The sequence below is a fragment of the Camelus ferus genome, chromosome 19 (genome assembly GCF_009834535.1).
Source record: "Camelus ferus isolate YT-003-E chromosome 19, BCGSAC_Cfer_1.0, whole genome shotgun sequence".
NCBI lineage: Eukaryota > Metazoa > Chordata > Mammalia > Artiodactyla > Camelidae > Camelus > Camelus ferus.
Window position 1 is genome coordinate 4,596,470 of NC_045714.1, and position 16,964 is coordinate 4,613,433.

Below are 16,964 nucleotides of genomic sequence, written 5' to 3' on the forward strand. Positions count from 1 at the left end.
ATTCAAATCCACACAGCCTGTGGCCGCAAAGCCTGGCTCTCATCCAGGAATCAGCAAATTTTTTTTCTGTAAACAGTCAGATTGTAAATATTTTAGGCTTTGCTAGCCACATCCCGTCTCTGTCACACATTCTTCTTTGTTTTGGGGGCTTTTTTAACAACTCTTTAAAAAATGTAAATACCATTCTTAGCTCATGGATTGTACAAAAACAGCCCATCGGCTGGATCTGGCTCACAGGCCACAGTTTTGCCAACCTCTGCCCTAAGTCACTACAGAATACCACCTCTTAAATGCTGAACTGATTCAAGTTTGGAAAACATGCTGAATAAATCAAATAACGCACGTCTGCAGGTCCAATGCAGTCCACAGGTTATCAATTCACAAGTTCTATCGGGAGCTGCCTCAGCCCCAAGGTGAGAGCTGAGTTACCTCCTGCATTTCCAGCGCCTGTTTGGGGATCAAAGCAGCTGCAGGAACAACTGTAGACAGTTCTCTGAGATCCCTGGGAGGGATAAACAGCAGCAGGCCAGAGGAGGCGCAGGGAGAGCTGGCTCCCACCGCCCATGGCTATGCATACTAAAGGCCTGTGTTCAAAGACAGAGCTGATGACTCCAAAAAGGGTCCAGGCCAGCTCAGAGGCTCAAGGGTCACCCACCATCTCCAGCAGAAAGTCAAGTTCAGGAATCCCTAGTACTCCTCCCCTCCTCTCTCCTTTCCAGTTCATGGAGCAAAGAGGCATGTCGCCCCAGTGAGCAGGTGCATGAATGAGGCACCACCAGCCAAATTAATCCACCAGCAGGGACCTCAGGGAACAGCTGTCAGACGTAAGGCCTCCAGGATGGAGCCAGGACAGACGCAGGCCAACAGGCACAGGCCAACAGGCGCCATCTCCAAGGGCTGAAAACCCTGGGCTGAGAGAGCGGTGGATGGTGACGGAGCCATCCACCCAGCCGGGAATCTGCCCAGGAGCCAGCTCTGAAGCTGAAGCTGAGAATCAAGACTTCCTGTGTCCCCACAAAAGCAGCACATCTTCCCCTGGTCCACCTTGCCCACCCAGCATCTGCCCCACCCTCCACAAACAGCCCAGATTTTGATGAGGGGGTCCCTCTCCCACATCACTGGACTTTTGGCCCATGGGATCCAGTGATTGGTTCAAAGCTGGAATACATGACACAAGTCTGTGCCAATCTGAGCTTGCGTGTTCAGGGTGATCGGTTTAGGAGTGGAGCACCTGACTGTGGTCTCAGCCAATCAGGACCCCACACTGCTTTGCTCACTGTCATTGGACCATATCTCAGCCAATCAGAGGACAACACTACCCAGCTCATAGTGATTCGGTTAGGGGTATAGCCCAAGTCCAAGCACATGAGAGGAGACTAAACAGCAGAAACAAAGGCTTCCTGCAAAGGCTTCAAGTTAAAGCACATGACTCAGGCCCAAACCATTCCTAATGTAACATCCTCCTGGCCACAGATGGCCAAAGCCTGGGTGACTCTCAGAACTTTTGTCAGAGCTACTGGAAGAGAGGCTCACTCTTCCCCACTGTCTCTGAACTTGAGAGGGTGCAGGGCCACAGTAACTACATCCGTCTGCTACCATGCTGATAGCAGATAGTAAAGCTGGGCAGAGAGAAAGAGGCAGGGTCCTGGTTTGGAGGCAGCCCAGCTTCTCAGCAGACTTCTCAGCTACTTGAACGAACAAGTTTTATTTTTTATTTTTTGATTAAGCCAGGCAGAGCTGAGTTTCACGTCACTTCAAAATCGGGGAGAGGAATTGGCGAACGTCTCACCTTGAGGAGGAGCGGGTACTTGCAGATCCTCTGAATAGGAGACAGCAGGTAGCCCTCCAGAGGGATGTCCGTGGTCTTCCGGCCTCCCAGAAGCATGCAGCTCTGCAAACAGACAGGAGACTCTCATTAGGACTCAACAAGGGTGACAAAGAAATTTGGCCACCCTCAAATACTCATGGGAAGCACTCTCAAAACACAGCTACAGATGAAAATTGGAAGCAATTTAGCAAAACCTAGGAGAGGTAAAAATGTGTATATTCCACAACCAAAGCCTATACACGAAGCCTAGATCAGGGGTCGGCAAACTATGGCCCCTGGGCCAAATCCTGCCTCCTCCCTCTTCTGGCAAACAGCCACAACCGTTTGTCTCATGCTGCCTGTGGCTGCCTCTGAGCTAACTGCATAGTTGCTACAGAGACCCTGTAGTGGCAAAACTGAAATGATTTACTATCTGGCCTGCCAACCCCTGGTCTACAGAAACTCACATAGACGTGCACACCAGGACATGAGAACATGGACACTCAAAACTGCCATGTTTGAAAGAGCAAAAAAAAAAAAAAATGGGAAGCAACCTAAATATCCATCAGCTGGAGACTGACAAAATACATGTGCAGCAGATTTACACAATCGTACAACCACGCAGTGGGGAAAACGGGAGAACCGAAGCTCGGTACAGCAATGTGGAGGCACCTCAGAAACATGTTCTTGGGCTAAAGAGGAAAACAAAAGGATATGTACCATACGAATCCATTTATACAAAGCTTTCAAAGACGTGAAAAACAAAACGAGGCATTGTTTACGGAGAATCTATCAGTACTAAAGTAGAAAGTCTTGCATGGGAAAGAAATGTACCAAATTACACATGTGTGCTCTCCCACCACACCCGTCACAGTCCCGAGGCGCCAGGGCTCTCCATCTGCCCAGTGTACATATGAATGAATGAATGAATGAATGAACAAAATGCCAGCACACCCAGCAATGAAGGAGTCTCAGCCTTCCTCAACACCATGGTAGCAGACTGGAAATGAAACAGGACTCTTGGAAAGGGATGCTCATCCTGTCCTTCATTCATTCATTCATTCACTCTACAAGTTCACACTGTTGCTTACTATGTGCTGGGCACTGTTCCAAGCCCTGGGGAACTGCCCAACAAAGCAGACAAATTCCCTGCCTCCAGTCAAGGTAAAATGAGATCAGAGAACTTTTACCGTGTGCTTACCACGCCTAAGGCACAGTGCCTCGTGCTTCACCTGTGGGTAAAATTCATCCTCACAGCCCTGGAATAAGCACGGATTGTCATCTCCCTATTCCAGATGGTCAAGCTGGCACTCAGAGCCAGAAGCACTGGCCCAAGTCTCTCAGGGATCTTCACAGATCCTGTCCTTGGAGCAGCAGAGTCCCAGGGACCCCGGATCCCTGCTCTGGCAGGAGCTGCATGGCTCCCAGCCCAAAGTCTACCCCTGGCACAGATGGGGGATCGGGGCTGTGGCAGCTGGGAGATGCCAGGCCCCACACTGCTCACACTCAGGCCTTTGTGCTCCGAGCCAGCGCTCCCCACGAGCTGCCCTGGCGATGTCAGCTCCGGGCAGAGAGAGGGGAGCCTGGGAGTGAGGAGTGCTTTCCAGACGCCCCGAGGGCTTGGCGGGAGAGAGGCCTGTCTCTTTGTCCAGGATCAAGAACTTTTCACAGGACTGTCACAGCCAACAACTCTACTTCACCCTAAACTGTTGTTTCACTTTATTTTCATTAAATAAAAAAAAAAAACAGCAAGCACACACAGAGCTATTCACCATTTGAATAAGATTACACTCCAGGCACTATGGGAAGACATTCTGAGAATTCTCTTTAAACCATTCTAATTCACAGAACTGATTCAGGTGCATTGTCATCCGCATCATCTTCCCAACCTCCTAACAGCAGCCACGCCCGCAGGTCCTAGATTCTTCTGTCCATCCACGCTCACCCCCCCTCCCCCCGCAGACCTCCTCCAGACCCATCCCTTTAACCCGTTGATCAACTTTTATGCAGAACGCTCAGCTTTGTATCTCCAGCCTGGCCCCTCCCTTCCCTAAACCCCAGACTCAAATCTCTGATTCTAGGCCCTCAGCCCCACCTGGATATCTAACAGGCATCTTAAACCTCACACATCCAAAATGGAATTTTTAAATTTACCTCCCATACTTGCTCCAGCCCCAGCCTTCACCATTTCAGGAAATTAGGCCTCCATTCTTCCAGTTTGGGGGGTCCCAAACCCTGGCGTCATCTTTGATTCCTCTCGTTCATTTACACCCCAAAGCCAACCTCACAGCAAATCGTGTTAGCTCGACAATCGAACTGGACGGGAATCTAAACACCTCCCACCACTGCCGCCCTGTCCTCACCACCATCATCTCCTGCCTGGACTGTTGCAGCCGCCCTATGGTGGACTAAATAGTGTCCCCTCAAATGCCATGCCCACACCGAATCTCAGAATGTGACCTTATTTGGAAATAGGGTCTTTACAGGTGTAATTAGTTAAATTAAGATGAGACCATCCTGAATTGGGGTACCTGAAACAACTGGCTCCATGCCCTTCTAAGAAGAGGAAAGGCAGAGAAGGCAGTCATGTGAAGAGGGAGGCAGAGACTGGAATTACGACTCCACAAGACAAGGAACCCCGGAGGCCACCTGACGCCGGAAGAGGAAAGGCAGGATCCTCCCCCCCCCCAGAGCCTTCGGAGGATCAGAGCCCTGCCGACACCTTGATTTCAGACTTCTGGCTGCCAGAACTGAGAGAGACTCAATTGTGTTTTAAGCCGCCCAGTTTCTGATCACTGTTACGCCAGCCCTCGGGAACTCACACGAGCCCCCATCCTGGTCTCTGGGCTTTTCCCCTCACCCGGCCAAGGGAAGCCTTTCAAAATACAAATTAATTCACATCATTCCTCTGCTCAAAACTATCCAGTGGCTGCCCATCCCACTCAGACTAAAACTGAATTTCTATTGAAAGTACTGCCACCTGCTCCAACATGGACGAATCTTACAGACAGTATGTTGAGCAAGAGAAGCCAGACACAAGATCTTCCTTGTGTGATTCCATCCGTGAAAAATTCTAGAACCCGCAAAATTAACCTTCATCAGAGAAATTGGCAGAGCCTCGGTTACCTGTGGCTGCACAGAAGGACATGACTGGGAAAGGGCATGAGGGAAACTTCTGCAGTGATGGAAATGTTCTAAACCTCCATCCCGGGGGTGGTTCAGTGAGTGTATGCACATACGAACATTCATTATGCAGGGAGCACATTCACTGCGTGCACACTACACTGCAATAAAAAAGCCTTTTAAAAATCTCAGATTCTTTCCACTGTCTAATTGCTCCTTCATTATCTGGCCTCTTTCAATCTTTCCAACCTCATGTCCTTCTACTTTGCCTCTCACACTCTCCACTCCAGCCACCCTGGCCTTCTTGCTATTCCAGGGCCTTTGCACTTGCAGTTCCTCTACCAGGAATGCTTTCCCTCCAGATACTCCTTGCCTGTACTCTCATAGCTTTATCCAGGTCTCTGCCTAAATGTCACTCAAGACATAGTTTTCCCAAAGAGCAATCTAAAGTAGCAGCCACCACACTAACTTCTTCAAGCCTGCCATCCTTAACTTACTTTATTTCCTGCAGAGAACTTAATTCCACATGACATATTAGGTAAGTCATCCCCTACTAGAATGGCCATTCCATGAGAACAGGGACTTTTCTTGCCTTGGTCGCTGTTCTATCCCCAGTACTTAGAATGATCCCTATCACACGGCAGGTGCACAAGAGGAAGCTGTTGAATGAATAAATGAATCAATTATCCCCATTTTACAGATAAGAAACTGAGGCAGAGGAAGATGAAATCCCCACCTCATCTCTCAGCTAGTGTACAATAGATCATGAATGGAAAGCCAGATTGTGTCTGCTCCCAGTGCCTTAACATCCCATAATAGACTCGAGACAGCTCTTCTGCAGGTGGCCAGAAGCTGGGAGATGCCAGCAAGGAGGGAGACAGATGGTGTGTGTGCTGGCGCCCCACACATCCTCCCCTGCCCAATCCAGCCCAGCCCAGCTGCCACCAGGAAAAAGGCAGTTTGACCAACCAGGAAGGCTGCAGGCGAAAGAGGAAGGAAAAAAAGAAAAAGTGAGGCCTGTCCTTCCCACACTCCTGCAAACACCTTCCTGGCATCTTCCTGCTTCCCGAGACACAGCTGAGCCCAGAAGGTGGGAAGAGCCTGGGCAGCAGGACCACTGCAGAGCGGAGCTGCCTCCGAGTCCCAGGCCAAGCACAGAAATGTGGCCCTGTGTATGGTCTTGCACTGCCTGACCTCATCTTTGCTTTCTGCCCAGACTCTTATGAATGTAAGTGAAAAACTAGAAATGTAAAGATGCAATGAAAAGCATCAGTCTCAAACGCTTAAGACGCTTGAGACAAAAGTGGAAATCAGTTGGCCAGTCTGCCCTGCCTCAGATGCTCACTGGAACTGGGCCAAGCAACAGGAACTCACTAGTGAAGGAAGCAAACATTTTGAATCAAAATCCTGGAAATATTTTGCTGGAGACTGTGCATTAGAGAGAATGCAATTAAGAATTGTACTATATAGTTGAGCTCTCTGGGCACATGGTTAAGACTCCTTACGCCATGTCAGTTACCTGTTCTACCTTCGACTGCTGAATTCTGTAGGTGCTGCTTGGAAATAAAACATTATAGGAGGGGAGACGGGTGGTCTGTGACTGAATGAGCATGGAATTTCAAGGCAAAAGACCAAGATGTGAACCCAAGAGAAGCTCAATCAGTTTTCAAGTATATACTCTTAGAAAGTCACTTAATATTTTGGAGTCATCAGAACCAAAGGCCATGAGGTGTCCTCTAATGTATTCTTCTTCCACAGCAACAGAATTTTCATCTAGACACAGGGCTGCCCAGAATAAAGCCTACATTTCCCAGCCTCCCTTGCAGCTAGGTGTGGCCATGTGACTAAGTTCTGGCCTCGGGATGTGAGCAGAAGATATGTGTGCAGCCTCCTATTGTGCCCTTAAGAGGAGAAGAGGGGCAGGTCCTCCTTCCCACCTTCCCTGCATCCCACTTCATGGAATGTGGAAATGGTGAGAAGTCATCTTAGACCATGAGGGCACCAGTGCCTGACACTGGAGGCCCCATGCCAGCCCAGGACTGTCTACATCCAGCTTGTTAACATGGGAGAGAAGTAAACGTCTACCCTGTTCAAACCACTGTTATTTGGGATGTCTGTAAGGCAGACAAATACACGTTTCAACACATACACAACAGACAGCCGCTGGTAAAGCTCAAAGGAGATGACAGATGAGAACCTATTTTACACACAAGAACTGTGCAACTGCAGGGAAGGCCATCGTGGATGTCTAAGGTTTTGCCTGACCAACATTCATGCCAACTTACTTCCACCGGTGCACTTACAACCCAACTGTCCTTTAGGGATCCACCCCACCCTTAGGGCCAGTAGTATGAGTGGAGTCGACCCCACCCTCCAGCTCCAGAAGTGACCAATCAGAGAACCAGCCAATCCTTCTGTTTACAGCAATTGGTTCAGGGATACAGAATTGAGCCAAGCTGAGCCAATGAGCATGGGATCCAGGATTTTTGCTGTTGCTATGAGAAAAGAGGAGCTCTCTTTATCCTAGAGTTGCTTGGGTGTGAGATGTATAAGCATGGAGCCACTGGAGGCTACGCTGCCACCATGTGGGGACAGCCTAACTGGGAAAGGGGCCAAGACAAGAAAAGTAGAGCCAAGAGACACATTCCTGATGACATCATTGGATCACCCAGATTCTGCTGTACCTGAAGCTCTCTCAGGGCTTAAACTGTCCAGGAAAGTGAACCAGTAAATCTTTTTTTTCCCCCTTAAGCCAATTTTAACTTGATTTTTTTTCACTTATAATTAAATAATCCTAATAATACAATTATTAGTATTGTTACCAGTCTTCCCAGGATTATTACTTTAGATCAAGAACTGGCAAACTTGGCCCTAGGGTCAATCCAATCTTGCCTGCCTGTTTGTATAAGTAAAGTTTTATTGCAACACAGCCACCATGCTCATTCCTTTTATTTACGGCTGCTTTCATGCTACAGCAGCAGAGCTGAGCTGCTGAGTCATCATGACAGGGGCTGTATGACGCACGAAGGCAAAAAATATTCACTACCTGGCCCTTTACAGAAAGTGTCTGCGATCCCTGCTTTACAGACACTGCCCTGGCTGAGGAAGGGTCAGGCAGAGGGGTCTGAGGAAGGGAGCGGGAGGGGGGGCAGCTAACTTACCAGAAGGAAAGCACGCACGGTGGGGATCTTGTTCAGCTCCACCAGCAGCCGCAGGGCCTTCTCATGGTTGCTGCAGTATTCCTCATACACACAGAACTTGTCCTTCTGCAAGACAAGGACAGAGCCTGTGGGACACGGGGCACTGCAGGAAGGCGGTCACTCTGGGATGTGTGGAGGCTGGGCCAGCAGGCCTAGGAGGAAAGGATGGCCCCCCGACCCGAGAGACACACAGCAGGGAGGACTTCAGCTGAAGTGGCTGCCACTCCCTACAGGGCTCTCAGCCTCCATCCACTCTTGCCCCAGGCCTGCACCCAGAAACCGAGAAACCTCCCAGGAAGCAGCATGGCCCAGGGTCAAGTGCACAGACTCAAGCCTGGGCTTGAACCCTCGCTATGCATTTCCAGCTGTGAACTTGGGCGAGTTACCAGACCTCTCTGCACTTTGGTTTCCTCATCCGTTAAGGTGAAATTAATTACAGACCCTAACTCGTGGGGCTGTTATGGACATTAAGTGAGTTAATATAAGAGGTTTCAGCATGAAGCAAGCGCTCAGTAAATGTCTATCATTAAGATCAAAACACAAGCCAGACTGTGCCTCACCACTGCTTACCCCCTCCAGTGTTATTCTATTACACCAGGTAGGGAACCTGGCCCTTCATCATGACCTTCAAGGCCCAGATAATGCGACCCTGCCTTTCTCCGACCTCATCTCACTAGCCTTCTTTCTGCTCCCTAAACTTCTGCCAAGCCTGTTCCTAACTCAGGGCCTTTGCACCTTTCACCTGGAACACCGTTGCCCAAAGCCTGGCTACTCTCCACCATTCAGGTCCCAACTCAAATGCCACCTACTCAAATGACACCTGGACTATCCCAGGAAAAGTTGTCACCCAGGTGTTCTCTACCACCCTCCCCACCCAACCCCGTCTTCATTTTCTTCATAGCACTCATAATCTGGAATTATCCAGACTGTTTGTTCATCATCTGTCTTTTCCCATCTGGCAGTTAGCTCCCTGAAGGCACTGACCACATCCATCTTGTCCACTGAAGGATCCCCAGATCCTGGCACAATGCCTGGCACACACTAGGCCCTCAATGAATATTTACTAAATGAAATCTACACGCCTACTATGTGCAGTGCCCTGCATATATGAACCAGGGAAGTCTAAATAAGATTCAGGAATTGGGGGGGGGAGATCTCTGATCACTGCCACGGGGGAGAGCTCTGAGCCCAAAGCTGGACTCTTGCCAGCCCAGAGATCACCTAGGGGTCACCGGGTCTGCAACCATCAGTCAGGGTTTCCTGGACTGGAAGGAACAGAAGCCTTCTTAGCAGGAAGCTCTCCATGGAGCATTCTCGGTTCCCAAAGGTGCACAGAATACCTCCTCCCAACCTGCCAAACCCCAAACAAGGATGTCCTGGGGAAGGCCACAGGACAGGAAGGGCTGAAGGGCCTTGACCTTGGGTTGGGGAGTGGCCAGGAGACCCCAAGAAGTTAAGGAAGGAAGAGGTGGGTCCGCAAAGTAAGCAGCTCGTCTTGTTTCTAAACAAATCCCCAGTCATCCTGCCGATGGGTGGCTGCAGGAAAGAGGAAACAGACGAGGAGAGAGAATGGGTTTCAGAATCAGTAAGCCACCCCGATCCGCCCCGGCTCCCTCCAGGGGCTCCGCGTGCACCAACTGAGCAGATGCCCTGAGCGGCCAAGTGCCCGCAGCTCCAAGAGGAGAGAGCAGAAGCCCCCTCGGTCACCATCAGCATCAGCCTTGTAAGTGCCAGTGCAGGTTCCACAGGCAAACCACCCAGGTTCATGGCCCGACTCCCCAGGTCACCAGCTCTGTGACCTTGGGCAAGGCATGTGAGGTTTCAGAGCCACTGCGTTCTTGTCTATAAATTATAGACAATAATGATCTCCTCATAAGGCTGCTGTGAGGGTTACTGGGTGAATCCATAGTAAATGTTTAAAACAGCGCATGGTAAGGGCTCATTAACTCCTAGCTAGTATTATTACTACTGTTACTAATGTTGCCATTATTAACATCATAATTATTTCAGCAAATTCCTTATCCCATTGGCGAATCATCTATGACAGGATGGGGCAGTGGACGGGCAGGTTTTGATGGCAATAAAAGAGACAGGCAGAGTCAGGAGGAAGGGAGCTGAGTGGACTCATAGGTCTGGGGAAGGCACCAAGCGGATTCTGAGAAAGATGGTGGCTCTCGCCCCGCTCCCCGGTATGCCCGACTCCTCATTCGTGCACTGTCCCTCTCCCCCAGCCACCCCCGGACTGTGAGCTCCACAGAGACAGTCTGAACCTGCTGGGGTCATGGCTGTGGCACCGGTGGGGACTGAAGTCCCAGAGAGCAGGCCTCATGACTATTTGGCGGATGGCATGAAAGAGCAGAGGGAGGAAGTGAGAAGTGCCCGGGGCCCTCATGCCAGCCCCACACTTCTTCCAGATGGCCCGGTCCACCACAGCGCAGCCTCGACTCTTCATTGGCCCATGTGTTGCTCTACCCACCCACCATCCATTCCCCCTTGTTCTGGTCATGGGTCCCAGGTGTTCCCCTGGAGAACCACCTCCTACACTCTGACCCCACTGAGCCCACTCTCCACTCCCAGGCACCACAGGTGAGCATGTGACCCAGGCCGAGCCGATCAAAGAGCTCCTTGTCCTGGCACCAGTGGCTAGGTAACCCCAGCTGTGCCCACGAGAGCCCTCAAGGGCTCAAGCTAAACTTACTGTGAAGAGAAGCTCTCTCTGAACTATTGCTGCTAAACCAGCAGACTGTAAGGCTGAGATGGCTGAGGGCCACCCCTGCCACCATGTGAGATATATAGCTCCCCCTCCTCCACTAATTAAACCAACACAGAGAAAAGCAGAGCCTAGAGAGAAAGACTCAGTTCTGAAAACATCATACGGGGTGCTGGATCCAGCTATGCCTGATGCTAACCCACCCTGAATGCTTCCTTTGTATGAGCCAGTGAAGTCCTTTTTTCTTTAAGCCTATTTGAGTTGGTGTTTTTGTCACTTTCAGTGAAGACGGTCTAATACATGCACATTCTGAAAGGGGGAAGAAAATGAAAAACTGGAGCTAAGGCTGGTGAAACGACAGGGTCTCCATTGTCATCTCCACCTGTACCATGAAGGGGTTGGACCAGAAAGCAGAGCCAAATCTGTTCATTCCCACATGCCAACCCCAGTTAATAAGCAGTGCTGGCTGGAACACTAGTGAGAATAATTCTGGAGCCGTATGGAGAATGCTGTGATTGATTAGCAATGTCTGCCACAGATGCAAGAGAGGGGAGTAAGTGATAAGATTGCCATGGGTTTGTCATTCCTCATCCCCTGAGCCCCTTCTCTGACACACTTCACAATGTCATCCTCTCCTTTGGCCTGTGAAACGGGCAGGGGACCAAGGCCTGAGGCTTGAAGAAGTTAAATTTAGCAAATGACAATACCCCCCTCTTCAAAACCACACCCTGTTCCATCACTCCCACCTTTCATTGAGTCTAACCCCAGCTGCATCTCAGGCCCAAGACTTGGCAAATGCGGAAATGCTGCTTTTGACCGCTAAGAGGCCGAGCGTTCAGCTTCCTCCTAGGGGCCCCACGTGGGGCTTTGATTGTCTGGCCAGGAGGAAACGGACAAACAGTTGTGTGCACACAGATGTGATGGGTCCAGGGAGCGTGTGTCTGTGGGTTTGAGCTGTGAAGGAGAAAAAGGGGACAGCTGCCAGCTAGGGACAGCGTCCAGCCCAGGGAGGGCTCAAGGATTATCAGAAGTGGGGGCTGCTGTCCACAGTACTCGGGGGTGACAATGGCTCCACAGAGACCATCCGCTCCCAACCACTCACTTCACACCCACAAAGACCGAGACTCAGAGAAGGGAAGGAGTTGGCCAAGCAGACATCTCTGATGGGGAGGGGAGCGTGAGATTCAAGTCTCACTTTCCCCAACCTGGCATCCACCCGTCCACACAGCTGCAGGAATAAGGGGTTAAAACATAACGTGGAAACGCTACTTCCAGCCAAAAACCTTCCACTCTCAGAATGCACCCCCTGCAGGTTCAGGCCGCCCATGACATCCCTGAACTCCCTCCAGCGCTCGCTCTGCTCCACTGCACTGGCCTCGCTGCCTTCCATCCGGGGCCCTGCCCTGGTTCTCTCTCCATCTGGAATACCCTTCCCTAAGATCCCCCACTTCGCCTCCTCACAGAGGCCTTCCCCGACCAGGGTCGCCAGATAAAACACAAGCCCCTCAGCTAAGTGCTCATTTCAGATAAACAACAAATACTGTTTTAGTATAAATATGTCCCAAATGCTGCATGAGATATACTTATACTAAAATATTATTTGTTCTTTGCCTGAAATCCAAATTTACTCGGCTGTCCTGGATATTTTTATTTGCTTAATCTAGCAGCCCTGTCTCTGACTTCCCAATTCCAGACAAACTCATGGGGAGCCACTCATTATCACATCTGCCTTTTATATTCTTCACAAACTCCCGTCCCCATCTGAAATGACCTCTTCTCTGAACTGACCGACCCTCTGTGTCTAAGGCCTATGAGCCTCACAGCAGAAGAAAGCAACTGTGTCTTATTTAGGGCACCACCTTCAGGGCCAAGTACAGTGGGCTGGCACACAGTAGGTGCTTATTAATAGTATCAGGAGATTTTACCATGTGAGATGGTGAAAAACACAAGTCCGGGAGTCAGATGACACTGGCTCAAATCCTGGCTTCAATACTCACTGGCTGTGTGACCTTGCCCTCTGACTTACCCTCTCTGGGCCTTAGTTTCCTCATCGGTAAAGTGGGTATAATACTAGCACACACTGTAAAAGGTTGTAGTGATGTTGTAATGAATTAATACACATAAAGCACTTAGAACAGTGCCCAGCCCAAAGAGAGGGCTCAGTGAGTGCTAGCTTGTGATCATCTCAGTTGTCAGTGGTTGGGTTTGGGGGTGAGGGGGTGAGGGATTCTCCCAGTGTCCACTGACTGGGCAGCACCAGTGGGCTGGGCTGTAAGCCAGGGCCTCTCACAGGGTCTGATAAGCCCCTTCCTCTCCCGGAAAGCCTGTCTGCAGAGTTCTGTTCCCAATTACCACGTCACTACCCTCACGCTGTCTTGCTGGCCCCGGTGCTCCCTCCCTGTCGGGACGCCATGGTGAGCATGTCCCATCAGTGAGTCGCTCCCCAGGGACTGTCCTCGGCCTGAGACAGCAGCCTAGCCTGCCCAAGGCTGTACACTGGCTCCCTGGGGCTGCCCACATCCAGTGGGGGTGCAAAGGTCCTGCCCCCTTGGGGCAATCTGGGGTGACCTAAAGGAAAAACCGAGCTCCAGAGTTCCCCCCTGGGTGGGATCAAGCTTGGTGGAGACCATGCAACCTTCCTTCAGCTGCTTCCAACAGGCCACCTGCACATAGCTTCCAGAAATCCAGCCACAGCTGGGGCCACTTTGAAAAAGACCTCAGGGCCATCCTCCATGAGCATAGGGGGCCTGACACTGTTCACCTTCCTCCTAATCGAACCAAGGGCAGGCCTAGGGCTCTGAGACTCAGGTGGGCAAGAATTTCTGGACAGAATGTGATAACACAGCTTGGCTTCTACTGCATTTATTTTTACAGTTCCCTTCTATTAATAGCAAGAGATACCCATTTTCCAGGTCCAAGAACGAATACAAGTTTCCCTTTTAATCAAATGAGCTGTTTTCAAGTGAAACAACTTTTAAAGATTAAACAAATAGTCATACAAGGGTATCCAGAGATAGCAAAACTACACACTTCACGTGTGCACCAGTGAAGTCTAAAAACGTGCGCTCAGCCATCAGGAGGGTCCCAAGGCCAGCTCCTCCACCTAGAGAGTTATGACCTTGGGTTTAACCTTCCTCTCAGTCGGCTTCCCTACCGGGCAAGCTTAGGGCTAGACGCCAATCTTCTTCTTCTTCTTTTTAATTTGAAGACATAATTGACTTCATTAAACAGTTTAAACAGTTCACGAACTGTGCAGCACCCCATGTAGCAAACACAAGGACTCTCCCCTGACTCCACTCCAGACATGGCCAAATGTCCCCTGGGGGCAAAACCGCCCCCTGCTTGAGGAGCCCCTGCTCTGTGCTCACACTCAGTGCTTTACCTCTCCAAGCCTTTCCATCAATGCAAGGAGGCACCACTGTCCCTACTTCTCAATCAGAGGAGGAAACAGAAGCTCGGGGAGGAGAAGCGTTTGGCCCAGGCCTCGTGCCGTGAGGCCAGGGCGGGTTTCCTCCCCCTGGGGAGGGGCCCAGGCAGCGCAGAGGGAGAGGGTGTGGAAAAGCAGCTGCCTCCTGTGGGCTCAGCTCCCCCATCACCTCACAATTCTAAGTGACTTGGGAAGAAAGAGGCTATTAGGACAAGCGTCAGCCTCCCCGACCTGCAGCCCAAGTGGGCACTCAAGGGTCAGACACCCTCGCCGGCCAGTGGGTGGCCAGGGCGGGACTCAAACCCAGGTCTGTCGGTCCTGAGTCCGCCCACTCGGCCACTGGCTGCCTCTGCTGGTTGTTCTGCAGAAGAGGGGCCCCACGGGGCGCGGAGGTCACGGGGGCCCCGGGATGCAGTCATCGCAAAGAGCTCTAAGGAAAAGGGAGCCACACTTTACGTGATGTTGAGGGGAGGGAGAGCCAGCTAAAAAGACCCCCAGTCTGCCGGGCCCAACCCCCTGCCCCTCGTTCCTGGAGGCAGAGGCCTGGCCACCTGCCTCCTCGTCTCCCTGCCAGCCCAAGGTGGGTGGGATGGGGCCCCTGGGGAGAAGCCCACTTCCCCAAAGCTGCAGGCTCCGGTAGGGGCTAGGACAGCGTACTCACGAATTTTAAGAAAACATTCCCAAGTTCGTGCTGAGACTGAGGCTCCGGATATAAACAAAACTCCAAGGCAGCCAAGAAATCCTTATGAACTTCCAGGATGTCTTCGATGTTGGAGAACAGGATCTATAAGGGAAGAAGGATGCCCCAAAATAGCATTAACCAAGGAATAGAGGGAGAGCAAAATGAAGCACAAAACAAACACATAACCCATGGTGCAGGGGGGGAGGGTGCAGGGAAACAGGCACGCTCGTATGCAGGAGCCAACAGAAATAATGACAATAACGAAAAACACAGCCAACGTGTACTAAACAGGGTTAAGGCCCAGTCCTGTGCTAAGAACGTCATATGCATTTAGGGCATCTAATTCTCGCTGTAACTCCATGAGGGAGAAACTGTTATCACCTCCAATTCATGGATGAGGAACAGAGGCTCAGAGAAAATAATTAACACTCCCAAGGTCGCACAGCCCAGGGAAGCAGCAGAGCCAGACCTCCCACTCAGCGAGCAGAGGATTACAGACTGAGACATTCAGCATGATCTTCATCCTGGACAGACACGACTGGTACGTCCGGCCATAGGACTGAGTTTTAAAATGATGCGGGTACTTCCAGGCACCTTCTGAAACGATGTGATGAAAGAAAACACGATAGGGAAGGATGTTCAAGATACGCCGTTTAAACTCTCACAAACAATCTGTGAGTGCCTGTTTCCCTGAAGGAACCCAGGAAGTTTGAAATGCACAGTCTGACCCAGCAATTCTGCATTTGAGAACTTCACCTTTTGATCAGTGATTTCCAACCAGGAACAGAGGGGAGGGTATAGCTCAGTGGGAGAGTCCTGGGTTCAATCCTCAGTACTTCCATTAAAAATATAAGTAAATAAATAATTCTAATTACCACCCCCTGCTAAAAAAAAAAAGTTTTCCCAACCAGGGGCAATTTTGCCTCCCAGGGGACATTGCCAGCATCTGGGGACATTTTTGATTGTTACAAACTAGGGGTAAAAATGCTACTGGTGTCTCATAGGTAAAGGCCGTAGATGTTGCTAAACATCCTACAAAACACAGGATAGCCCCCAGGGCAAAGAATTATCCAGCCCAAAGTGTTCACTGCGCCAAGGTCGAGAACTGGCTGGATGGCCAAGACGGTGTACCGCAGCCTCATCTGCAGTAGTAAACGGCCGGAAAAGCCAAACACCCATGCATGGGGACTGGTCAAACAGTTAAATAAGTTGGACTGGTTATATTTAAACACATTCCACACAGTGAAGTATTTTGAGCCTGCAGAAAGAATCTGCAGGTCTATGTATATGGACATGGAACTCTGGAATGAGCCTTGGTCTATATTGTTAAGTTGGGGCAGGGGGAGTCTGGTGCCATGGAGGATTCCAGCATGGGTTCATTTGTGTAAAATAACACTCACCAGGGCCACTCCTCTCTATGTTGGCAGAAGCAGAGACTCTCTGGACAATAAGACAAGCTGGTGGGGAGGGAAATAGCTCAGTGGTAGAGCGCATGACTAGTATGCATGAGGTCCTGGGTTCGATTCTCCGGTGAAATTAAAAAAAAAAAAGTGGAAAAAAAAAGATAAGCTGGTAACAGTAAGGACCTCTAAGAAGAACCAGGGGAGACATTTATGAACTTCAGGCCCTTTGAACTGCATAAATTCCTTCCTCTGTTTTTTTTAAAGAGGTGCATTTTTTATTTAATTTTTGAAGAAGGCATTCGTGTGGCTCAAAAAACAAACCACAGTAAAATAAATGCTGTGCGGAGTCCCTTTCCCACCCATCCACCCGCTCCTCACACGCAGAGGCTCGCAGCCGGGGCCACTGGTGCTCCTATGGCTGATGGTTCCTTCTAGGGCTTGTCACACATTCATTCACCCAGCAGTACTGGCTGAGCACCTACTGTGTGCCAGGCCTGGGGGTACAGCAGGGAACAGACCAGTGCCTGCCTCCCTGGAGGGGACATTCTAGTAGAAGGTGACAGATAACAAACAAATAACGGTAGTTTTTGAGGTGCTAAGAAGCACTAAAGA

The 16,964-nt window shown here is 50.4% G+C and overlaps 1 protein-coding gene across 1 annotated transcript in view; it reads right to left on the reverse strand.

The window, feature by feature from the left end:
• Window positions 1–16,964, reverse strand: part of PREX1 (phosphatidylinositol-3,4,5-trisphosphate dependent Rac exchange factor 1) — a 175,746-nt gene that overhangs the window by 86,847 nt on the left and 71,935 nt on the right. Inside the window, exons 3-5 of the mRNA XM_032461329.1 lie at window positions 14,929–15,051; window positions 8,092–8,196; window positions 1,790–1,891 (exon numbers count right to left, since the gene is read on the reverse strand). Coding sequence (XP_032317220.1) covers window positions 1,790–1,891; window positions 8,092–8,196; window positions 14,929–15,051 — 330 coding nt within the window. The remainder of the gene's footprint in view (window positions 1–1,789; window positions 1,892–8,091; window positions 8,197–14,928; window positions 15,052–16,964) is intronic.